The following is a 26,792-nucleotide window of genomic DNA, read 5'->3' on the forward strand; positions in this document are numbered from 1 at the left end:
GCAGTTGCAATTCCTGTATGGTTATCTGCAGAATTTAATGTGTGTTCAGAAATACTCAAAATAATGCTGACCTGCCTAATGTTGCAACATAATAAACATGTGATCCTGAAACAGGAACATTTTCAGATAACAACATAAACAGTAAAATTAGAGGGTTTTGGTACCAAGTATAAAATATCCCAAGTATTTTACTGAAGGGACACCTTGAAGAAAGGATTCCTCTTTTAAAGAAAACAGCACTCTCTTTAGACTTCAGGATAGAGTTATCTAGTCATCTGTTTTCTTCTAGACAGAGCAAAGTAAGAATACCACCAGCAAAGAGTGAAAGAGCTGTTCTCCTTAGCAGATCAGTACTCCACACTTACACAGATGTGCCAAGTCAGGCACAGAGAGTATCTCTGTAAACCTGCACAATGTCATGAGTTCAGAGACACTTCTTTCCCTTGGATAATGCTTTACTTCTTTCTATTTCTAATGTACTTTGTATTACAAATCTCCTTTGCTGACGTTAAAACAGAAGTGAAATTGGAGTTATAAAAAAAAAAATCTGCTTTTTTTTTTTTTTAACATGAGACATTCACATATGCCACATGTGGCTCAGCTACCATCATTCACAATCCCTGATTTATGTAGATGGTAATCTCTAAACATCTGTATGAAAGCTGATGTTTGATTCACAAATAGATAAATGTTGCATGTTCAGAAGAAAGTTATATAGGTATCTTTGAAATGAGATTCCTATTGCATTGTCAAACTCCATAAATTTTTGGTTATTTCCACTTAAAAGCCAGAAAATTATTTTAATTAACTTTGGAAAATTTTTAACCCATCTTGAGAGTAAGAGTGAAACCCTGTTACTGTCAAAGCCTCACTAAAAATGAAGTTTTTCACATAGCCCATGATCACAGATAAGAATTAAAACTCTTATAGAGAAAATAAGAACAGTTTGCCACCAGACATCATGCACCACATCTAGTTCTTGTGCCAAAATAAACAATACGGGCTAGAGAATCCATTAATATTCTGAAACGTAAACACTGAGAACATTTAAGGCTTTTTTTAAACTCAATTCTGCCTGTAATATTCTCCTTCTAATAGTCTTATCGGTGAAATCTGGCTGATAGTGGAAAAGAATGTCAACACCCACTGGATTATGCCTTTGCTTGTGGTTTTAAACTGCATTGTACTGTGATTGCCTAAGATCTAATGCTTATTTTATTGGCTCAGTAATACTATGTCTTTTCTGTAAATTCAAAGAAACAAATATGTCAGTCCTTCAGTTTGCCTTTTTCCCTCCTAAGAATTTATAACCACCTGCCTCCAGTCTCCTATTACCACTTACTTATTTACCTCTAGCACAAAAACCAAAATCACTAGAAAGGCTTTAATGAAGCTAGACCCAGTTCCAGTCCATTTTCAGTCATCTGAACAACTGCCTATCAAAAATCATGGGTTTCCTCAACAAGCAAGACATGGGTAAGCAGTTACTTCAGCTTGAAATTCTACATCACAACAACTTCTAAAATTTTTTCAGTCACACGCAAGTATCTTGGTACACACTAAGAGCAACATCACGGTACTTGGTTTGCATGAGAACAGACAGGCAAAGAATGTGAGCATTCATTAAATCCCATAGCTCTTAGAACAGACAACAGTTCTGCTGAGTAACCACAGATATAAACAGACAGCCAGTCTGAGCATACCTTAGTGATATGTAAAGCAAATTAGCACAGGAAACTAATCTGTGACATTGTTCAATAGATTGTAGCTAGCATATGTGACCAGTGACAAGAAAGAAGGCACCCAAAGAAACAATATATGACAAAAAAGCATCCAAAGATGGCACAGTAAACAAAACCGAAAGATAGATTCAACATCATATCCCCATATACAAAACTAAATTGGCCAGATAAGGCAAAATGCTATTAACCAGACTAAGATGCAAAGAAATAGAAAAATCTGCAGTACTGCAAAGACAGCTGTAGAAGCCATACCTTTTCCCAAAACACCAGAAGATAAAAAGACTTCTTTCAGTATCACTGAAGTTAATGATAACAGCTCAGTAACTGAATTTCAACCAGAGAGAGCATGCAACACATTGACAATCAGTCCCAAGGATGTGGTCCTGCTTCCCTGGCATTCAGTGAGTTCCAAGTCATCTGCAGAATGATTGTCTTTGAGTTACCTTAGGCAGAACATGCCTGACTTCCAAGGACTTAAGACACTGGTGGTAATAGCCACCAGAGCTTAGAGTTATTAATAAGAATAAAGTGTTTACTCATTTAGTTCTTTTTATTGATTTTCTAATGCTATTTATCAGATGGAAACAAAAGGAAATGTCTCAGGCGATGATGCTGTCCACGCTGTAAAGACAACTGGCAAATGCTCTGAAAATGGCAAAACCACCATCTCTATACACAAAAGGCTCTGCTACTGTGGTAGATGCGACTTGAAAGTCTTTGACACAGAAATCACATGTGATCCTAAAACCTAGAACAATCTGACATTTTTCATCATTTTACATACATTTCAAATGCAGTTGGAAAAATAATTACTGATTGACACTTTTAATATTGCAGCTGGAAAGGATCTTCTAGATATTGAACACACCTGACTTTAAACCTCAAGAAAATAAATCGCAAAGTTGCTGACATCAAAATGGAAGTCAATCTTTAATCAGTACATTATTGAACACTTCCACCATACAAACAGCTGGCAAAGTACCACAGAAATTTGTTTATTTTCTCCTCAATTACCCAGAAACCAAAGCCCTATGATCAAGAAACCACATTGGCCTCTACCTACTTCCCAGCAAGAAATTTATTTACAGCACACAGCAGAAAGACATCTTATTATCAAAACATTTATCACATACTGTATAGGCCTCTTACTACAACACTATGAAGTAGTAACACTTTGACACAAAGAAGAGTGCACATTTGCTTAGTTTATAAATTAAAAAAAAAGAAAAAACAAATTCAACAAGGAGATGAGATGAAACTATTTCATTAGCAGAGAAGATTAGAAAAGCAGAGGAAATATTTTACTAAAAATATACAGAAGCCTACATGCCCAAATATTTCTCTTCACATCAAAGGGAGCTAAAAAACATCACAGAGTTCACAGGAAAAAAAATTTAATATGTCAAAAGCTGAATTCCTCTTCTGTTTCAGTTCTTTATGTTAGCCTCTCAAAATGTTCTGCAAATGAAATATACCAGCTTCATCAGCATTTTTTTTTAACAGAAAAATATCTGCAAAGATGCTGAAAAAAAGAGCCATGTATTTGATTTTTCAGATATCCAGAACACAACCCACCACTGTTGTCATTGCTCTTCACCAGGGATTCTCTACTCCATGTCTAGGAAAAGGATATGTTGTCATCTTTATTAAAAATCTATGTCCTGCATTGGTTCATTTTGAAAAAGTAAATAAAGAGGAAATAGTTGCTAAAAGAAAAAAAAAAGGGGGGGGGGGGGGGGAATGATGCAAAATTTGGTGAGATTTGGACCCTGTAAACTAACATAAATATTTGCAGGCACGTGCTGTCATCCAGTCAGATCTTCAATACAATGCATGCTTTCCGTATGCAAATTACATATACTGCAAATTCCAGACTAAACGCTGTATATACTCACCTTCCCTCCTCCTTTCCTCTTCTAAGATGACGTACCACCTTCCCTTGTCATGACAAGTATTATAGTCAAGATATGCCCACAGGATGCATGCATGTGTACACACATATGCGCCTAAACAGCACTCAGGGCCCAAAGACAAGCCTGTTTTGGCTGCAGATGGTTAAGAAATCAGAGGAAAGAGATAATCCCTCATAGGTTTAATTCTGGGTATTTAACATCAAAAGTTTTCAAAGGAAAATCCTAGCAACCTAGTAGCTTCTAAATGTGCTGGCCAAGAATGTTACAAAATGTGCTGGAGTTTCTCTTCTGCAATAATTGATCTCAGTCCTGCAGCTGACCTCCTTACACTCAGCACATTAATCCACCTTCTTTTCCATCCAGCTGGAGCAGAAGGTTGGGTCTATTTAGCTCAGCTAGAAATATCTCCCATTTCAGGTAAATCAGATGCTGAAGCACACAAGACCAACTCTGTAGCTCACAAGACTCCCTGAACACGTGGGGTTTTTTTGATTGCACAAGACACTAACACCATTTCTGCCATCAGAAGGAAGCTGGGCACAAGATCAGCAGTGATATGAGGCCACAAAACACATTATTGACACTAAAGGCTGCATTTGCTGGGCCTGCAGCAGTTCCCACCATAGTTGTTTGCTGGCAGCTGCTATCAGAGGATGTCATACCCTCCACACAGAGAGTGAAGAAAAGGACACTCAATGGGCAAAGATGGAAGGAGAAAAGGTATAATTTCTCTAACTGGTCACATTCACTTAGAGCTTTTCCTATACAAATCAGCCCTCCATGGAGATCCCCTTGTTGCCTTTCCTTCCTGCCTGCCTGCCTGCTACCGGGAACCCCAGTTTCCCACTCTGCTTCCAGAGTCCAGCAGATGTGACATCATGAAACACCCCATTCCTGCCCCTCAGAGGAGGAGAAATCTCCAGCTAGTGAGTGAAACTTTTCCCAGCTGTCCCAGGACAATACGTGGGTAGCAAAACTGTATATAAAAAAGGCAAGGAGATGGCCTTATTGTTATACAATTTTTCCCTTTTTTTCTAGATCCATATAGCTGAAAACAATATGCCAAAGAACTAAGCTTGATATAACTCTTTTGTATAGTCTTTAAAGTGAACTCAGTAGAGTTTTATTTAGAAGAACAGAGCTGTTGCTAATTTGTCTCAAGTAGCATCTAGTTCTGAATTTTCTTCCTATGGTCCTAATACTAGTATTTTTTAAGGAAAATAAAGACTTCATTAACTATAAATACCTGAAAGAAAATTCAAGTAGGTTAAATTGACCTATGAATGTCTACTGAGCTTGGAAACACTAATATTTAGTTCAACAAAAGCACATGCACTCTATATAATACTTGTGTGCTATCTATAACCAGTATTCTGTTTCCCTGCACTTGAATAATGGTATATTCTTAAAGGATCAAGAGAAAAATAAGCAAGTTGACATGAATTGGTGAAGGGCCTTGAAGGGAACCCATGAGGTGTGGCTGAGGTCACTTGGCCTCGGAGAGACTGAAGGGAGACCTCATTGGGGTCTTCAGCTTCCTCACGAAGGGAAGAGGAGGGGCAGGCACTGATCTCTTCACACTTGTAATCAATGACAGGACTCAAGGAAATGGTAGGAAGCTGAGTTGGAGGAGTTTAGGTTGGCTATCTGGGGTGTGGTTGGGCACTGGAACAGGCTCCCCATGGAAATGGTCCCAGCACCAACTCTTTCTGAGTTCAAAAGGCATTTGGACAATTCTTTTGGACACATGGTGTTACTCTTGGGGTGTCCTGTGTAGTGCCGGGAGCTGGGCTCCATGATCCTGAGGGATCCCTTCCAACTCAGGGTATTCTGTGATTCTGTGATTCTATGAAGTTCCCAGAGCCATTCCATGTGAGGTGAAAGACCACTGAATGGTTAATAGCTCCACTGAAAACTTTTCCTTTAGAGCATTGCTGTCATCCTGAGAAGTACTTCGCAAAAAAAAGCATGTTTGTTTTTTCCTGGCTCACAGTAATTTAGCAGTAGTTTTATGTTAAAAGAATATTACCGCAGTTTGGGACCTTCATATCCAGCAAGGCTGTCCTCTTATTGTTGTCATCTATGCAATATAAGTCCTGAGTTTCTGTGTAAAACTTGGTCGCTTGAAATTTCTTGATCCACATTATTTCACAGGAACACTTGAATGGATTGTCCACCAATATCCTACAGGAAAAAAACACCAATTTATTTGGAAGGTGACATGTATCATCCATATAGGAAAAAGGAGGGGCAAGGGGGCTTCAAGCATTCAGCTGGATGAAAATACAAGTTAGTTAGGAAGGTTAAGGAAGGCAGGTTGAACCCGTTCATTAAGAAGCGTAACACTCTTGGTAAGCTCAGTGCAAAGTAAGTTGCCAAGTTGGCAACAGTTTCCATGTGGGGAATTAAGCTCTGCATGCACTGAGGACCTAGAATATCATAGGCAGGAGCTATCACACAGGGGATTTGGCTACTATTTCCAATTAATTGGTGTAAATCAGGAGTCTGTAGAGAATGGCTGCTCAAGAAGCTCCATTTTATTTCATAAATCAGGAAGAGATTGGAATTCATCTCTTCTACACCTGAGCCACCACTCACCACTGAAATGGTTTACTGCTATGGGTGATAAATTCTTTATAAAGTCAAACAGTCTTGGATTATACACGTACTCTAAAAAACTTTAATCACAAAAAATTATTTTGCCTAATCTTTAAAATTCATCTGCTACAACACTCTAGAAAAACGTCACAGCAAAACCTTAGGCAATGTCATGAAGAAATACTAAATGAAAAAATGGCCCTGAAATAGAAATTGATACGGTACTTTGCATGGAATTTAAACCACTGGTTAGCAAACCTAACAAATTCTAGTTTTAAAATTTAATAAAACTACACAACAGTATAATGCAATTACATGTATGTTAAATATGAACAGAAACATATCTACATAAACAGTGACCAGTATTTTTTTTCCTTCTACTGGCATACATGAGATCCAGAAAAGTGGGTGTGTAAGTGTCTGCTTAAGGCATTTCATTACCAGGAGAACAATCATTCTTAAGAAAGTTTCATACGTATTTTTGATATACAGAAGCTCAAGTTTCTTGCAGAATCTATGCTCATAAATGCCTCCTGAAGACATGAAGTGTGCAAATCATGAAAAATAATGACCCTCTACAAACACTTGTGTGAAAGAAAAATTCTGATTTACAAAAAGAAAATTTCAAGTCTTTATCTTGTTTACTCTAATTTTACAGCTACAGTCCATTTGTTCTAGAAGTAACCTTCCAAGGTGGCATCTCCTTCTCTGTAACACCTGGTGATTATCCTCTCCACTACACCTTAATCTAAACTTCTTATCTCTTTACATTTTGATTTGCAAAAGTACTAACAGGACAAACATACTTGTTTGTCAAATTTAGGGGAAGTTCTTCAGAAGCTATTTATGGCAACATTCATATCTCAGATTCACCTACCAGAACTCTTCTTTCTCTCCTGTTTCTGATCTTCCAGCTTTGTATTAAACACTTACCAGCAGAATTGTTCAACTGTACTGATTTTATCATTGCTTGTCCTCCTTTCAGGCTCTGCTTTTATCCTTTCACTTTCTTTCCCTTATTTCCCCCATGTCTGTTTATCTCACTTCATCACAACCTTTGTTTGCATAACTTCAGTTTGTCTAGTCCTGCACTCTCTTTCCCAAGCCCACAACACTCTACCTCAATTTTGTATCCCTTTTTTCTCTCAGTAGTACGCATTGCCTCCATAAATCAAATATTACTCTCTTTAACCTTCACATTATCCATATCTGTCTCACTCCCACTATCTTTGCCCTGCTTCTTCATGCAGAAACAACAGAACAACAAAGGGCATGGAGCAATGGGAGAGCTTCACAACTAGCTAGTCACCTCATTAGAGAGCTTAGCAACGGTCAAATTATTAAAGAATATTCCAGTGAGCAGTGTTCCCTGGGCCATAAAGAGAATAATTATACCAACTTAATTATCAGTAAATATACCTAAGGGGCATAACCTCTTTTTGTGGCACTGAGATTTGCTCATTTCACTTCTCACATGCTGAAGTTCACCTGAAGAGGCGTAGGATTGCTTCTCAGGTGCTTCATTCCTGGACTGGCACTTTGGGCAAATTCTGACTCTGCTCTGAGATCCAGGAGAGCAACCTCCCTCTCCTCTGCAGCCCCAGCTCTCCCAGAACTCCTGAAGGCTCTCTGCATAACAGCAGAGAATGACCAAAATTTTGACACGTATATCAATAAGAAAATATGGCAAATGTAACAGAGAATGAAAATGCTAGTATTGAAAAAGTCAAGAAAGAAATGTTTATCAGTGCTTTTATTGCTAACGATTATATAGAGCACAGTGCAGCTCAAGCATCTGAGAAAATAAAAATACTCTTAAATAGCCAGCCACAAGAATATAAGCTGTGTAGCCACTATAAGAATATGAGAGACAATCTTCATATAAATATCTGTGAAAGACTGTATTTTCATTAGTTCAAATATTTAAATAAACAGCAGTAGTTTTGTGTGAATTACTCTCACAATGAAATATCTTAAAGCTGAAGGAAGAGGTTATTTGACCTCTACATTGCTTTAAAATATATACCTAACCTTCTTGAAACCCTGGATTGAAAATTTCTCCGCATTTAAGTGTTCAGAATTGATGCTTTCTTTGAACTAGAACAACACTTCTAATTCCTGATGGACCTCTACCTTCAAGAGAACAAACTTCGAAGTGTTATTTTTCCATTCTAGCCGAAAATAAACTTATATTTTAAGAAATGACAACTTACAGATCAGTCAAACCCAGATGGCGAAAAGGCTTCTTGGACAAACTTGAGAGCTTGTTTCTGGATAAATTGCTAAGGCAAAGAGAAAGATTGCATTAATTAGAATTGCCTCTTCTTACACTAAAAATATAGTTTGTGTCTCGAAAAAGAAATTAAGAACTAGAACGAGCTCTAAAAGTTCTTTGACTTCAGTTGTAAAAGGGTAGTGTTCAATCTTACTTTTTGGTTTGAAGGGTTTCAGGGGTTTGAATCCAGTCAGCATCTAACATCAAATACATCCAAAATCAAACTCAACAGGGATCAATATTTTCACTTTTAGCACTTTGTCAATTGCAGAAAAGCAGCAGATTTAACTGTGTTTCAAAAGTATTTTGTAAAGTCCAGGTGTTAATTATATGCTCAATTTATTCATGTGAAATGGGTGTATCCCTTTCTTTGATGCTGCACCAAATGCTGTACTCATATAAGCCCTCCTCACATGCTAGCACACATCCACATCACAGCTTTTTAGTTGTTCTATTCAAATTGCATGTGCAATATGCACCCACACGGAAGATCAAAAGGAAAACTGTAAAATGCCTGTATTGGGCATTTTTATGTCAATTAAGCATTTACGGTTTCCAGTGGTAATTAAATGAAAGGTCTTCTCCCATCATGCAGAGCAAAGAAATGTTGATCTGAACCAGAAATATTGCTCCCCTCATAGGCTTACAAAACTGCTTTCTCCACCCCAAAGCAAAATAATGTTGATTTTGTACAGTCTTATCCGTCTATGAATAAAAGGAATAAAAGATAGTGAGAGCAGTAAACAGTTTAACTGCCAGCAGCAGAGCACAAATCAGTGTTCTGATCCAAAATATCATTAATTTTATAGGGGCTCCAAAACGTTGCATTGCATCTAAAACCAGGGATAATTTTTTTTTTTTTTAAATCCTACTAAAGAACGCAGTGTTTACTTCCCAACTTTCAGTCGTTGATCTTTGAGTACAATATAATTTTCACGGAAATTAAGAGTTGGATATTCTACAAATGTTTACAACAGAATCAAAGAGATTATATTTCATCACTGATCCCTTCTGGCAAAGAAGAACCTGAAGTTTACAAACTGACTGGTCTATACATGTGACAACAAAACACAGGAGCTATTGTTTCATTAGTGAGGTGAACTGCACTTCCCTATGGCACATGCTGGTGGAAATGACTCATGTACCCATATCTGATAAACCAGCATCAAGGCACAATTTGCATATAGAACAGAAGTTAAATAAAAACTGTTACTATGCGTTTTTTTTCTTTGTAAGCATATGCTCTATGTTGGGAGGTTGAAAAAAGAAGCTGGATCCTCATAGTGACTTAGGCTTTTGCCTCCAACATGGAGCCACATCAAGCCTCATCACTCCTTGGGAAACTCTTCACCCACCACACAGGAGAATGTCTCCTGCTCCCACAGTGGCAAGCAGCATGTATGGTGGCCTCTGTGCTAGTGCCAGACAAGGCATGCACCTGCATCCCTTACCTACAGATCAGATTAATCCTTCCTTTGCCAAAAGATGGCCAGATATACAGTGGGCTTTACCTGCAAACCACTGCTATAAATTTGTATCACCTTAAGCAATACTTGACAGTAAATATAATTATTTTTTTTTCATAGGGTGAGCACTTTTTATTAACTGCAGAGATGCCTACTGCTGTCTCCTTAATTCGTGATAAGTGTAAAAAATCACTGCCAGGTTTATTTTGAAGTAGCTAACGATCCCACTTCCACTTTCATGGAAAGAGAATACAAATTAGTTCCATAATTCAACTACACATAAAAAGACCACAGCAAGCAGCCCAAAGAAAATACATCTGAGGTTCTAAAGGGTTTTTCTCTTATAGAAAAGAAAGTCAAGAGTACAGAGCCTGGGCCCGAAGCTAAACTTAAGTAGAAGACCCAGATTCAGTCAAAAGTATGCCTGTATTTTACATGAAAATATCAAGCTTACTTTACACTTGCTAGCCCTAATTCAGCTAAAAGCAAACCAGTGGCAATATGAGTAGAACAAGACCAGAATGAGAAACCACATAAAGATTTACAGAGGTAGCAGCATGGACAGAGTTCTACTAAGTATAGAGCTCCTGAAAAAGGGAGACAAGAAAGAAGAGGAAGGAGTAGATCTAATGAGGATTGGGGAAAAGAGGTGAAGGCATGGCCATTTTGCTACACTCAGTCTCCCTCCACAGGCAACAGTCTGCTCTGCCTATGGCTGGAATCAGCCCTGTGTGCAAACAAGGGGAAATCTGCAGCAAGGTTGATCTCAAATGGTTTCCTTTGTCTGCCTTACCCATACCTGAACAGTGTAGAGATACAAGCACATTTTAATACCTAGAGGTGTATATATACCCTACACTCTCAATCTATGATTCAAAAATGCACTTATATGCAGGCTGGCACATAACAACACTATTCAATAGTTTTTGTAAATAGGCACTTGCTATGAAATGTTTTCATTTTTAAATGCACTGACAATATACCATGCATGTGTATGACAGAGGTCAGTTAAGTTACTCTTAGCAGCAGATAAGCCTATAAACTACTGAAATGAGACTGTCGGCTAACTTGAGTCTAGGGCAATGAAAACCCCAAAATTAGATGAGCAAGGCTATTAATTACACTTCAATAGCATCTATTAGGATATTTATTTTCCTGATGTTTATGGTATTACTCAAATCTTCTCATGATAGATAATTTTAGAAAGATACTTGGGCTATATAAGCTTTCCCAAGAAAATAAGGAAATAACAAAAAAGGGCTTGAGAAAATGTGTGTTAATAAGTTTCTTTTAAACTGATACTCTTGTATGATTCATAAAATAAATACTACTTTTATATAATATAGCTCCTTAACTACATCAAAAGATTTTTCATAGAACAAAAAAGAAAGCTGTAATAGTATCATAGCAAAATTAATGCTTATACAGTTACATCAATCTTCAGAAAATGTTTTTTGTTTTCTTTATGGCATAGTAAAAGATTTGTTTCTAAATAAAATGTAGGACTTCTCAAAGATCTGTACTCATAGATTACTCTTGCAAAATGAAATTCTTTTAGCTCTTATTAGTTTTCACTGTCTCAACCACAACAGGAGCTGCGCTTCCTTCATAGGCAGTCAACAGGATTTTTATTGCTGATGACAACAAGCCATGATTCACTGGGGCTTTCAGAAACATTTTAGTGTGCATAATGACTAGCCAAAGCAAACAAACAAATGCATTTTGCAGGGATAACAGATCAGCCTTGGTAAAAAATACCTCTATACTTACTTCTTTGTCCTGTGCATCTAGAGCAGCTGGTGACAATGTTTTCCATCTTATCTGGGCTTATAATGTGTCTGCCAACATTACTAAATCCCCACCAAAAGAAAACACAGTACAAGACTGGATAAACTTCTGGTTCATAAAGCAAGTATTCTGCATCAAGAATTCATCTATATCAACCAAACAGATTTCAAGTCAGTCTAATTTGTTTCTAATAAGGAGCTTCATGAGTTACAGCACTACCAAAGTCTGCTTACCAGCAGACATGTACTCCCAGTTTGACTGCATGTTCAAATGAAGCTCCTCCTATGGTTGAAACACTTTAAAGGCATCTTATCCAAGGGGATTCTGTAAAGCCTAGCAGCTCACATATGTACAGTGATACTTTTCCCTTAAGTGGTAACTTTGATAGGGTCTCTCTGTTCTGTTCAATGGTCTGAAAGGTTTCAGAATGGTTTTCTGAAAGCTTTTGTACCTATGTAAATTTTGGTTATAAGAAAAACTTGAGACAGACACACTTTGTGACTCCATGAAACCCATTTCCCTAAGGCAACAGTCAAAAAAGTCTCTCAAGAGGATCATACCAGTTGTCACACCTTCTGTGGTGCCTACCTGCCCAGACAGCTGGGAAGGTCTTACAGAATTCTAGTTATCTTTCTCCAAACTAAACTCATTATTTCTCACACTGTACTCATGGTAATGGAGAGAACTGATTGCTTTCCTCATCATAATTACTCTTATTTTAAAGATAAGATGAGCTCAGAAGCATAGAATCATAGAATACTTTGGGTTGGAAGGGATCTTTAAAGGTGATCTAGTTCCAACTCTCCATCATCTTCAACTATACCACCTTGCTCAGAGCCCTGTCCAACATAACCCTAAATGCTACCAGGGCTGGGGCATCTACCATGTCTCTGGGCAACCTGTGACAGTATTTCATCACCCTTATTGTAAAAAACTTCTTCCTTATAGCTAATCTAAATCAACCCTCTTTGATTTTCAAATCGTTATTCTTTGTCCTATTGCAATGATGTATGTTCTTTTTCAATCTTCTCTTTATTGCACTGAACATACTCGGGCTCTCCACCTCCGTATATTATTTGCTTTACAAGCTCCTTATGGCTCCACTGTTCTTCTCTGTAGCATCTTTCAAGATGAGTAGATTCCGTGCCCTAATCTCTATACAGTATTCCAATAGATTCCCTCTCAGCAGTTAATGCAATGGGGAAAAGATGTAAAAATGTAACACAATATTCCTTTTGATCCCAGACTTGAATTTGCTTTGTTCTGCCTCATTGCACAGAGAGAGAATCTCACTTCTCTCTCAGCAGAGTCACTAAATCTTTCCCTGCAAATATGCCCCTCAGACAGTATGTTCTAATTGCATATTTCCACAGCCAGTGCGCATCCACTTGGCTTTATGGATTTTCATAGTTTACAGCCATAATTCACTGAGCAATTGTTACACAGGCTAAAACTTGAATTTACTCTGGAACATATTTCCCTTATATTACCAACTGATATTATATTACCATATTCCCTTATATTACCAATTGACTATATAGTAAAGCTCTTTTTAAATGATTATACGATGTAATATAAATTTCACAGGCTCACAAGATCTAGTTCACACTCCTCTGGTGACTGTTCCATATTAAGGGCAGGAACTACTATCTGGACAGAAAAGGACACTTACGTCCACTTCCTTACAGAAATTAATTGCTGTTCTTTGGAAAACACATGTCAGAAAGTGATTCCATCTCATGAGCAAAGCAATCAAATCAAACAGAATTCTGTGTTGTGTTCAACAATTCTTTCCTTTTACAAGGAAGTATCTTACAAAGCCAAGGTTTGGCATTATGCCTTTTCAATCTCACTAGGATAAAAGCAAAAGGTTCCGTTAAATGCTAATATATGCTCGTGTTCATCTATTGAAGATGTATGGACTAAAGCACACACTTGGAATATTTGGCTAAAACAGGGTATTTGTGAGGAACTGAGCCACTCACATGATCTCAGTGTTTTATTGGACAAGATCCACAGTTTTCCATGTAAGTAGCAAAGTGAGCTACTCTATGTCTGTCCCACTAGAAGGAACAAAAGCTGTAGAAAGAGAACTTTGATCAGTTCAGCCTTTGCTATATCTAAAGCATGAGAAATGTAGGAAACACAGTCAAAAAGCTGCACAGGTACAAATTCTGCTTCCTATAGGTCACAAATCACATTTGGGTGTGAAAGCAATATCATTCCTATATTCTGCTCTGGGTGCATTAGTTCTGATCTTGAGTGGGCTTTCAAAGTGAATGACCCCTAGGACTTCAGTTCTTCAGGCAGTCTGATCACAGTCTCTTGGCACGTGTACTGATCAAATTATATCTGGTGTGCTCCATGCATGCATCTCCTGCACTTGCAGATGCTAAAATATGTTCAGCTCATCAAATCACACTAGAGCTGGTCAAAATCATGTCACTGAGTGTGATGCACAGTGTGGACATCATACCTGCAAGACACACACTCTTTGTGCTACATATCACAAAAGACACAGCTGAAGTACACTTCAGAAAATGAACTGACTGGTCTTTCCACACATTATGTTTTTACGATCCACCAGTTCCTTACCATATATATCTCATTTAAGGGCAATTAACAATAGAAGACAATTATAAGTCTTTTTTGTTAAAATACTTTTAAATTAGGCAAATGGTAAGAGATAGAAATAACTTTAAAATAAATTAATTACCATGAGTTGGGCAGTTTTGACTTAGAATGCAGATACTATTCTTACTCACATGTATTGTAGGTTCACATTTTTCACAAATGCATGACGGGACACGAATCTTAGTCCTGAATCCACCACAGTCCTAGGAAAATAAATAAAACTGCTATAATTTTTCATTTAAAATATAATGGAAAGTGCAATGATAATAACTATTTAAATGAGTTTGGAGGAAATGTCTACAAGGCTCAGCTTCAAGATTTACAACTTTGCTGAGTAACTCACAAAGTTAGGCATACAGTTTGATAAGATCTCTATATGCTTCTATAAAAGAAATACAGAAAAAATGGCTGTATCAAATGCAACCCATACTCACAGATTTTTAAGTCCAACATAAAATCCAACCTCATTGTCATTTATACTTTCCAAGTTTGGCTGGTTTGCGATGTAACTGTTGAAAAAGCAAAACACAAAGAAGTATGTAAGTGGATCCTTCCATGACTTTGACTGTCCAGAAATCATGCACTGATGTATGGAAGTCAGTTATGACTGCTGACCTACAGCAATTAGTTCTAAGTCCTAATTAGACCAGCTGCAGAGCAAAAGTGCTCCATAAAATCTCTTTCATCATTTAAATGGTACTTTGTTGAACATGGGAGCAGCTCTTTTTCAAAGAGGGGAAATGAAGAAGGCAAGTCAGCCTGAAAGCCATATAAAGTCGCATAATGTCACCATTCTCCAAGACGTAAGTCCTTACCTCATGGATTTAACAATAACAAAGGGGACAAGTTTAAACGTAGTACTGGAGTTATCCCCACTTACAATGAGAGACAGTCATACTTCCCTAGTCTTTTCTCCCATGTTGATAACTTAATCACTTCTTACCCTTATTTTTTCCCTGACACAAAGTAATTTCAGTTCTTTTTACAAGGTGTGGCAGTGGGAAAACTGAGAGAAGAGAGATTGTACTTCATGATGTTATACACACAAGCAGAAATTAAGAGAAGAGAAACTGCTGTATCAGACTAAAGTACTGAGTCCACTCACATATCCTTAATATCTGCCTAAAAGGCTGTGGGCATGCAATCCAGTTCTTTGCATTATGACTATGTGAGATCTATGAATATCCAGTGACATCCCATAGACTGGAAATTAAAATGTTCACAGCAAATGTATTATTAGTTCTTCTACAGGAAGTAAAAGTTTCGCACTGCAAATCATACAGTCCAGGAAGAAGATATTATGAGTAGAAAAGTATGCCTGATTTAAGGGATGCCTTGCTAAAGAGTCCACACATTTCAAAATATAAGCCCAGTCCCAGAAAAATTTAAAGAGAAATTGACATGTGTTCTCACAAACTAGCATCACAAACTAACCAAAGATGCAGGTTCTCCTAAAATGAGAGTCTTTCTTTGTTAGAAGAAAGCTTTTCTTCATTCTAAGCAATTTTTTAGAATTTATTTAATGAGAATTCTGATGAATTAGGAAGAAGATGTATTGCTCTTTCAAAGGCAATGCATGTACCTGAGCTGGTTGTGTTAAGAGAAATTCACCATGTTTCTAAATCCCAACAGAAGCCTGAGAATCCCATAAATTGGGTTGGGCTCTCCTCCAAAGTTGCAGTGCTGACTTGGGCTATGCTCTCGCCATGCACTGGGAAAAGTAAAAAGTTTCTCCTAATGGCATCCATTGTCCCTTGGGAAAAAGAATGGCAGTAAAAAGACAGTGCATGATGCTAGATGGAACACATTACTACAGCATCATATGACATCGACTGCTCTGCAAGACTTTTCAGAGTAAGATTAACACAGTGTACCCATTAGAAGGTAAGAGTCCTTTGTTTTTCATGTTTCCTTTCCTGAATTTTTAAGACATCCTGATTTAGGATCTCAATAATTACTAATTTATTTTGTTTGGTTGTTTTTTTTGTGGGTTGGTAACTTTAAGTATTTCGCCAAGTAAGAGTAATGAAATAGTATATAAAAATCTATCAATTCCTTCATCTAAGAGTCCTGAAAGTCAACGAACATACTTCCTCTAAACATGCCCTGAAGGACTCATTCTTGAGTTAGGTATCATCTATCTTCTCTGCCACTTGGACCTCATAACGTTAAAATCAAGTTATGCAAGAGGTTTCAAAGACACGTTCCTCATCCTGCCCTCAGTTATCCAACAACAAGAATCCTGTCAAGGTCAAATAGAAATAGGGAAATCATGTAAGAGCAGGAATTGAGGAAAATGGACAATGAAACATGAAGTGTGAAGAGACTTGGATTTAAAGAAAAGAAACAGCATTACAGTTGCACTACCTAAAAATTAGGCCATCAACAAAAGCTAAACCTGACAAACACTGCCAAAATGTAGATTCATCACTTAAACACACGTATCACTCATCCAAATCCGACATCGCAATTTTAATCGCACAAACATTTAACCAGAACAACTCACTACAAGAAACTCCAGAACTTGACATAACTTACAGTCTTGCACAAAAATTTGTTAGGGTATTACATCATGTGTTAAGCCCTCAGCGTAAAATAGTTCAGCTCTGCTGAAGCCAACAAAGCTTTACAATTTATATCAGACAAAAATCTTAGTATGAACACACAATCTATATAAAAAGATTGGTATCAGTCCATCAGGGAATAGACCAAACAGATGTATATTTGGGAAGTAGTATGATGAGTTTGTGGTGTCTCCTTTTTTCTCTTATTGCATCTCTTAGATGAAACCCTAGGTTGGGAAGAGCAGGGTATTCTTTACTCTGAATTGGTTCTGGTTTCTCTAAGCTGAATCATTTTATAATTCCAGTTCCTAACTGAAAGAACCAAAATAAACAATTGCTTTTCCACAACCATACTGGTTGGGACAGAGAAGAACTTCTGTCTAAGTGCAACTAACTCAGTAACTGCTCTACAATACACTTGTAAAAACACTATACAGAACACAACAGCAAAGCTAAGCTCTCACCATTGGAAATCCTTGAAAAAAGAGTGGACAGATGTAATATACCATAAGCAGGTCACATCCTCTTATACTTCCTTACTCACTTAACAAGTCTGTTTCAAGTTAAGCCTTTGCAGTTATGTCATAGCAATGAGAAAGAAAAGAGTAAAATGATGTAGCTGTACCCTGTAAGGGGAAGTTGCTCTTCTGTTTAATTTAGGGGGAGATCTGAAATAAAACCTCTCCCTAACTGAAGTCTATTTTTACCCTCTTCACAACTACTTCACCTTAATGTTACTTATCATCAAACATTAATACTCTAAAAGCTTTGACTTGCAGTGGGCGACGCTGAGAAATGTAATTTGCCTGCCTGCCCTTAAGAATATCCACCCTATTCTTTAACTGAACTTTTTTACTGTAGCACAGAAGAAAAACATACTGACTCACGGCTGGCTGAAGTCACGTGAAGAGCTTGGAAGCTCCCACTGCACAGCACAGCACTGTTGCACTGCCAGAGCCTGGCTGGATAGCACCAGACAGACCACACATATCAGTTCACAAATACTGGCTGCTGTCTCTAAATCAAGCCCTTAGCTGCCTACAAAGCTATTTGCTTGATTATACTGCAGCATTCTGCATCTCCTTCAATGAGTAATAAGTAAACAATAATTGTCTTCAGACCTTTAATTTAATCTCTCCATTGTAAACTACTGATTAATTCTAATAACGGCATTCAGAATCACATACCTAGGTTGCACATTGCAACCTACAATAGCATGTTCATCTTACCACACTTCAGCAGCTACTGAATAGTGTCATACACTCACTCTTCATCACTGCTACAACATTTTGAAAGCAGTAGTTTAAAATCCTAATCTATAAGAGTCAACTACTCCAAGTAAGATATCCTTTGAGAGGGTGGTCTTCACTTAGGCTCATTAAAACAATGAAAGGATACAGATTGTGTTTAACATCAGTGAAGCAACTTCTGAACTGCAAAGTCATGAAGAGAAAGTGAGTTCTGATCTTTAAAGCCATCTAGATTTTTTTGTTCCTTAGTAATTTCAAAAAGGGGTTCCATGCCAACTTTCAAATGTTTTTATTAACCTGAATATAAAAGGCCAGCAGAAATATGCCTTCCTAACTTACTTACTCTATTTCTTCCTGCTTAATGTATATTAAGATATACTACTCCATCTGGAGCTATAAGGACATGCTGGAAAAAAAACCTAGTACATGCTAGTCTTAACAACATAGATGCAAGCAAATAGCACTGTAGTGCAGCTCCAGAAGTATTTCTGTTGCCAAAAAGCTTCCTTTATGGAAAACATATTTTCTTAACACTCCAAAGAATAAATCAATTATATGTCTAGTTCTAGTTCGTACAGCTGGGAAAAAAAAATTAAATTAATAAACACTCACTGGTGAAATGTTTCTGAACTTTGGGAAAACTTTATATTCCAAGTTGTTTTTTCACTAAGTCTTTAGGGGACAAAGGCAGCACACTTCAGACATTGAACTGTCAGTAGATGAATTACCATTTAATGACAGGTCGCATATGTCCCTAGTCTAGACTACTGTGAGAGCAGTATGTTAATATTGAGAATTAAACATCCCAAACCTCCCTAGTGCCATATCTTCTTACAAATTCAAATGTCACACCAAGTTCATCAAAAAGTAGGCTAAAACTTGGAGGCATTTTCAAAAACATGGGCTCATTCATTGTTATGCGTTAAGATCACGTAAAATTAGTAAACTTAATACAATACTTGATGAAACATGGCACATTCAACTGGCTTACATTTGTAGCCCTCTGAAACCAAGTTTGCAATAGTGCTGAAGTACTATGAACTCACAGTTGGAAAATTAAGCACAGAGCTACACAAGTTGCATATCAGGAAAGTAAAGTTTCAGACAGATGTAGACATCAATGTTATAATCTCTGCTCAATCAAGAAATCTTCCTGCAAAGGGCCAAGCTTCCTCTAGGAAAGAAACTCCTAACAAGCAATGAGTGTGATATAGACATCTAAACCCAGAAGTATTCTACAGATACAGAAGCTTGCTCCAATTATTTTATTCTATTTGGCTTCCTCCTTCTGGTACCACAGGTGCAAGATTTAATGAGGATAACTTCAGGAAACAGAACCTCAACTGATAGAGGAGCATATCCAAACTCAGGAAAGATGCAGTCTGTCAAGACCATCCACAGTGGACTTACCTAGCATTCAGAAATTTTACCAGTGCTTGACTCCATCCTTGGCTGCCCAGTGTCTCCTGGAAAATTCTGAGCAAGAGCTGCAGTATTTTTTTGTTTTGTTTTGTTTCTTTGTTTGATTGTGGTTTTTTGTTTGTTTGGGTTTGATTTTTGGGCTTTTTTTTAACCATGAATCACCTGTATTTCACAAAGAGCAAAAAACTGGTTGCCACTATCACAGGTTCTCTAAAGGTTGTTTCCTCATATTTAGAGTATTTAACCACAAGTCACAGAAGACTTCAGGAAATAGCTCTCCACATGCCAGTATACAGAAGCTCTGAAGACAATATAATTAGCTCTGGGATCTTTCTTCACAGACACAGGCATGCCCATTTTCTCAGCAAATCCTGCACTGTACACACCCCATGCTCAGGCAACTTGTTGTTCAGGACAATCTGGAACTCAACATCTCACAGGCAATGTCAGAAATCAGTTAATTTCAAGAATTCCCTGTTCTTGATATATGGCTGTGTCAACTGCCAGGAGGCAACAGGGCCCAGGCATTCTGCTCCACAACAGTATGCTATTCTCCAACTAGTAGCACATAGCTGCCATTGCAAATTGATTCTGCAAAGCCATCATCTTGAACAATGTGTCAACCCCCCAGTTTAAAGCAGAAGAAAATGGGAATTCAGTGGAGATACCAGTCTTGTTTTGGCGCTGCAGGAGCAGATCTCTGCTATTGCTTATGACTACAACTGCCTGGAAAATGGGAAGTCCATGGTTTCCCGGCCAACCTTAGTTCCTGCTTTGTAGTGTGAAGGCAAAAGTAAAAATAAATGAATATGCCTGGAATGCAAAATTTAAAGAAAGTTACTGTAAGGCAGGGAAAATGAAGTGTAATACACCCTTGGTCTTATGTTTCTGGTTTTGCTTCAAGGTGTTTGTTTTACTCTCTTCAGATAACAGACCAAATCAAGCAAACTCTCAAGATGTTTCATGCATCTTTCCAGATTTAAGATTTATGCTCTTGATGAGCTCCACCTTTAGAATTACTTTCTCCCAAATACATGCAGGGCTTATTTAAGTATTTTCTCCATTTAGAGACCTGTCCTCCCCTTTGAGATCTCCACGTTTGTACACTTGATATTGCATCAAGGCATGAATTTTTGATGTTTTTCCAGGAATACACAACAACTACAGACTTGTTTTTCCTTAGATATTTTGCAAATGTCGATATTTCTTTCTATTGTCAGAAGACCAAGCAATGACCTACTTATTCTAAAAGATATATCCTAATCTCTGACCTTATACTTATCTTCAAAACATATTTTCATCCCCCGTGTATGAAATAATCTACGCAGATTGCTAGGAAGAGGCTTAAATTCTCAAGCAGAACCTTTATAATATATATGCTAGAAAACACACAATAAATTAACATACTTAAGGAGAGTAGTGAATGTGGTTTTCCATTATTTCTCAAAAGAAAGCAGTCATAAGACTAATCTTTATTATTATTGTTGTTGTTGATGATGTTATTAATTCCGTGCAAGGATGAAAGAGCATCTTAAATGAATTAATGAATACAGTGACAGTTCTTTCTCCTGCAGAACCACCTAGTCTGCAAAAAGTAGTAATGCAAATACTCTCTTTTCAGCACTTGCATACACCATCTCTATAGCTGTCACTGGCCTTGATGCAAATGAGAACGGGAAAACATCAGTTCCACAAGACCACAGTAAGATTTCAGACAACCATCCCTTATATGTATCTTTTTAAGTCCCCCCAGTGAATCAAAACATTAAAGCTTCTTGGTTGCTGTCAAAACCTTGGAATTCTCTTTTCAGCTGCCTATACTCAGATAGTGACCTTCTGGAGGAGGTGTCTTAGGTAACTGCACATCCTTCAGAATTAGATAGCACTTCTGACATAACTCAGTATCCCCCTCAACAGTTTTTTTCCTGTCTCTGGGTTCTGACACCTTCCTTGACTCTTTCACTCAATGTAAGACATTTCTTCTGAAATCTCCTTTGAAGTCAGTCTTCACATATATAATTCCCACTGTTTGTCATTAATATTTGGCTTTATTTAGTTTAAACTTACAGGCTATTAGAATATCAAATACTTCAATCAATATGCTCTGGATCATTGGATCATCAAGACATATATCTGCATCTGCTACCCTGTTTACTGTCTCATTCACTGCATGCAGTGCACTTCATGCAGGTACAGATCAAAAGGCAGTACTTCCAAATGGTGGAGCAAAGACACAAAACCTAAAGCCATGTATCCAGGAAAATCCATCTATATCCTGTTAATACATTAAATTTGTTGAGCAATTTGACTCCTGACATGTCAAAAAATATTCCCCTTTCCATTAGCCAGCAAAACGTTTCTTTCTTCTGTTTTTATTTAAGTCTTGAGAGATTACACATGGTCATGAGCTCTACCCCTTTTCTGTGCAATTATTACATAGAGAACCCAACAAGTAGATGTTTTTCCATTCTGCAAATTATACCATCTGCTGCCATGGTTCACAATTGGTTTCCTAGACTCCCTTCCAAGAAGATGTGAAACATCTTCTGTAAACCTGATTAGATATCTGCATCTTCTCCAGGACACTCTTGTCTTTTAATGAAAAACATACATGACTAGAACTTCATATTATGTTACTGTAGCACATTTATGTGCTCTTCATAGTTTTCTATTTCACTTTATCACATTTATTTACATTACAGTATAGTCCACTTCTCATTGTAGCTGGCCAAGCTTTTGAATTCATATCTTCTTCCATTTGCATTATTCCACTTGAGGAATCTTGTTCTTCATTTAATATAAGTAGTTTCTTACTTGCACTGCATGTATTAGCATAGCGATGTTGTTTATTATACTGTTTATTATACTTTCTGCACAATTGTCAGAATCCAGAATATTTCTAATATTAGTGCTGACTGTCACATTGCTGCTTTAATTTTTTTTAATATTTTTTACCTTTCCTGTACTTTCTACATTCCTGTACTAGGCCAGTTTGATTTTGAGCAAATTTTCTGTCACAATGATACAGATAATCATCCTGTATCTTTGAGTTTTCTCTATGTATTTCTGTTTGTTCTGCTATGTGTAACAAACAATGCTCCTTCTAGACTCTGACCAGCTCGTACTTAAAGCCTGCTCATGGCTGTATTTGTTGTTATGCTTTTGAAATATAAGGAAAATACACTCTTTTGGAAGCATTTATTTTTTGTTACACTATTATATTATTATATTTATTATTATATTATTATATTGTTATATTGTTATATTATTATATAGTTTCAAGTCTTAGATCACCTTCTCTGCCATTTTACCATCAAGTAAAACTCTTACCCTGCATGTACCTCTTTCACAAGATGACATTTAGCTAGACTTCAACCTTCTTCACTACCTCTGAAAAGCTTCCTTCTCCTCACCACCACTACTTTCACAGCATTCTTCATTTACTTTTACAGCATTTGTCCTTGCCACTGCTTATGAGTAGAGTAGTACTTCTCTCATCCTCCAGCCTGTTTCTGCTTGTGGTTCTCATGACTGCACCCCAGTACAAGACACACCTTTCAGCATTCCTCCATCCTACACATCCTCTGCAGCAGTGCCCCTGGCCCAAGACATAAGTGGTGATGGTGAAGTGCTCACCTGCAAATATAAGATAGATTGGTATTTTGCTGGTACCTTCAACTGTTGGGACTCTCACCTCCTAAAACCTCCATTTTAGACATTCAGTGTGAAGAGTAACACCGCTACAAGTTAAACTGTTCATTAAAACTCATGAGAATATGCAGAAGTTCTCTAAGACAGGCAAAGACTCCGCATGTAACCTAACCATGCAACGGAAAGAACAACTGCCCTTTCTCAATGCAGACAGGAACATCACAAAGAGTTGGGAGAAATGTTCAGAGCAGGAAAGGAAGAGTCTTTCTTCCATCCCAACCAGACTCTAAGGCAAGGGGTATCTATTTCTGCACCTGTGCTACCTTCATAACCCCTAAACAGCATAGACTTCAGGCAACAAGACAGTGATAGCACACAAACATGATCCGGGATTTGCAGTGATGTCTATAGCAGAAGTAGTATCCAGCATTAATATTTTCTACTTAGGTGACTTGATGTCACATGGATTTGTGTCAATTCAAAATGTTTGTAATGATGTAATTTTGTTGTATTTATAAATAATGGCAAAAGCATCACCAGCCAGTCAAGGAAGGGGATTGTTCTGCTTTACTCTGCACTGGGCACACCTTGAATATCATGCGCAGTTTTGGGCACCACAGTATAAGAATGATATTAAACTATTAGAGACCATCCAGAGGACAGCAACAAAGATGGTGAAGGGCCTTGAGGAGAAGCTGTGTGAGGAGCAGCTGAGGTCACTTGGTCTGTTCAGCCCAAAGGAGACTGAGGACAGAGCTCACTGCAGTTACAAATTCATTATGAGGGGAAGAGCAGGGGCAGGCACTGATCTCTGCTCTGTGCTGACAGTGACAGGACCTGAGGGAATGGCCTGAAGCTGTGTCAGGGGAGGTTTAGTTCAGGTATCAGAAAAAGGCTTTTCCAGACGGTGGCTGGGCACTGGAACATGCTTCCCAAGGAAATGGTCACAGCACCAGCCTGACTGAGTTCAAAAAGCATTTGGATAATGCTCTCAGCACATGGTGTGACTCTTGGGGACGGTGCTGTGCAGGGCCAAGAGCTGGACTTGATGACCCTTGAGGGTCCCTTCCAACTCAGCATATTCTGTGATTCTGGGATATGTGCACAATATAACCTTAGAAAGATGCTTACTTAATATCACTCTAAACTTAAAACTCTTAGAATACATCTGTATGCATATTACAGTTACCCACAGAGCCAACAAAACTGCTCCTAGCTGGAGGGTACAGTATATATGTTTACCGGGTGAAGATCACCATATGCATAATGGGTTCCTAAATCTGTTTCCAAAAATTAGAAGAGGCAAGATTGGAGAGGAGAAAAGGAGATGAATATGTGATAGACTATTCACCCACCTAGTGGGCGGGGAAAAAAAAAAGAAAGACTTCTTTTTATGAGGTTGAAGACCACAGATTTAGAGGAAATGCTGTAAATAATGCTCCAGCAGCATCTTGAGTACTAGATTCAATTTCTTCCTCTCCCTAAGGAAATATGATTCCAGTCTCTCAGAAGATACCATACTTACAAAGCCACCTGAAAGAGGGCAATCTTCATCTTACCTGTTTGTACTGTTCTCATTTTTGCTGTAATTGAACACTCAGAGAAGTGGGAGCAGGACCCAGCTGTCTCACTACATGAATAGGCATCACAGCTTCTTAGCTAAACAGACTGTCCTGCTCTTTGACCCAAAAGCACATTTGAATATTCTATGCCAAGGAAGGCAACTCAGACAGGAAGAACCAAGGCAAGCCACATCTGTACACCATACAGGACCAGCAGTTAAGATGCTGACATACAAGACCTTGGTTCAGACCTATGCTCTGCTTCTAGCAGAGCAGCTCTTCACATGCATGCTGAAATGGTTTGCCTAGGACCACAACATCAGTTTACTCCACAGTATGACCCTGCTTGCTAAAATGAAGGTCTTGCTTTTGTCCCTCACCCCCGTGAACTAATTCCTCAATGTTTTCTTAATAGTCAGTAGAGATGGGAGGGGATGACTGCATGTGGTAATTTGCAGCAGGACCCAAATTTAATCTCCTGAATCACTTCCTGGAAGAAGAACATTCTCCACTGTGGAGAGTAGCCAGTTGAGTTAAGGAGCCTTTGCTACACAGTTAGTAAGGAGTTGCCAGATTTTAAATGATGAGGCCTGGGACAGTCTCAGACATGATTAGTAGGTCCAGTGCACGACACCTAGAGCACATGCTGTAGAAAGGTCTCCCAGTCCATGCCCAGTAAGTCTGACATGCCCAGTATGTGCACATGATTTATTCACATGTGCTTGCCATGCCATCTGGCATTCAGAAAAACAGACAGTTGTTGCAAAAGAATGGGAAGTCACACCCTATGCATCTTATTGTGCAATGTGGGATACCCGTGCTCCACAAGATACCTGCTGAACACAGCCTTACTTAGTCTTGCAGGCATGGTTAGGAAATTAAAAAGGTAAAACTAATTTCATTTACATCTAAAACTGGAAGATTTCTTTTGGTTCACCTGTCAAACTAAGAGGAAAAATAGGTAGCTTTCCCAACCTCAGCTACAGCTCTGTGGACAGATCCTTCCATAAGGAGTTCGGTAGTGTTGCCATTTCTGTTGTCTGTTTCAGCAATAGATTTACTTAACTTTGATTAATGTGTTGCCTTTCTTTTATTTATACAACAGACATCTGTATACAATGAATCATATATACTCTATGAATCCATAGCAGGAGCTCCAACTTTTTTTGCACGAGGAGGCTCATTCCAAAGCAAAAATATCTAAAACGTTGTAAAAGGCTCCTCCTTAAAATACTCCGTCTTAGCTTCCACTTACCTCAACGTGTTTAGTATTCATGCAGAATGAAAACACATGAAAGGCAAAAAAAATGCAAGTCAAAAACACATCAAGTAATCGAGCAACAAGCCCAAGCGCTTCCAAACTTATAAAAGGCAGGAAAATGCTTGAATCAAGGTTCCTTTCATCCTTTACATACATACTCTAGACTATGCTGGTGAAACACTAACTCCATGCACTTTTACATAGGCCAGGATCCCAGCCTCAGCCTCCCCCTGAAATAAAAAGCATCTAACTACCTTAGAAGATTAGAACTAGTTTGCTTTAGCAAAGTAAAGTTCAAGTTATACTACTCAACGATTACAATCTCTCAAAGTTCCTCTGGAAATACCTTGGACACCTTTGGCATACTTCCTTCCATTTTATCTTACTTCTGAAGAAAAAAAATCTCATGACTTTAGGCCTTGTCTAGGAAAAAAAGAATATTGATCTGAAACCTGATCTCCAAGAATTTGTCCTAACAATGAAAACACAACACAGAAACATATATGGTTGAATTGGCATTAAAAATACTTAGGTTTCACCTCTAGTCTCTGTCCATGATTAATACTTAATGCAGGTAATTTTCTTACAAGAAATTAATTTAAAAAAAAGCAGAATTTCCATGGTGTGTGTCCCTTCCAGTAAGTCCACTACAATTGTGCAATGTGA

General features: G+C 37.9%; 1 protein-coding gene across 3 annotated transcripts in view; it reads right to left on the bottom strand.

Moving 5' to 3' along the window:
- The window catches only part of NTRK2 (neurotrophic receptor tyrosine kinase 2), a 195,288-nt gene that overhangs the window by 161,324 nt on the left and 7,172 nt on the right, over positions 1-26,792 (bottom strand). For all 3 annotated transcript variants that reach the window (XM_014869110.2, XM_088156795.1, XM_014869114.2), the window contains exons 2-5: positions 14,851-14,925; positions 14,548-14,619; positions 8,467-8,535; positions 5,685-5,839 (exon numbers count right to left, since the gene is read on the bottom strand). In XM_014869110.2, the coding sequence (XP_014724596.1) occupies positions 5,685-5,839; positions 8,467-8,535; positions 14,548-14,619; positions 14,851-14,925 (371 nt within the window). The remainder of the gene's footprint in view (positions 1-5,684; positions 5,840-8,466; positions 8,536-14,547; positions 14,620-14,850; positions 14,926-26,792) is intronic.

The sequence above is a fragment of the Sturnus vulgaris genome, chromosome Z (genome assembly GCF_052056855.1).
Source record: "Sturnus vulgaris isolate bStuVul1 chromosome Z, bStuVul1.hap1, whole genome shotgun sequence".
Lineage (NCBI taxonomy): Eukaryota > Metazoa > Chordata > Aves > Passeriformes > Sturnidae > Sturnus > Sturnus vulgaris.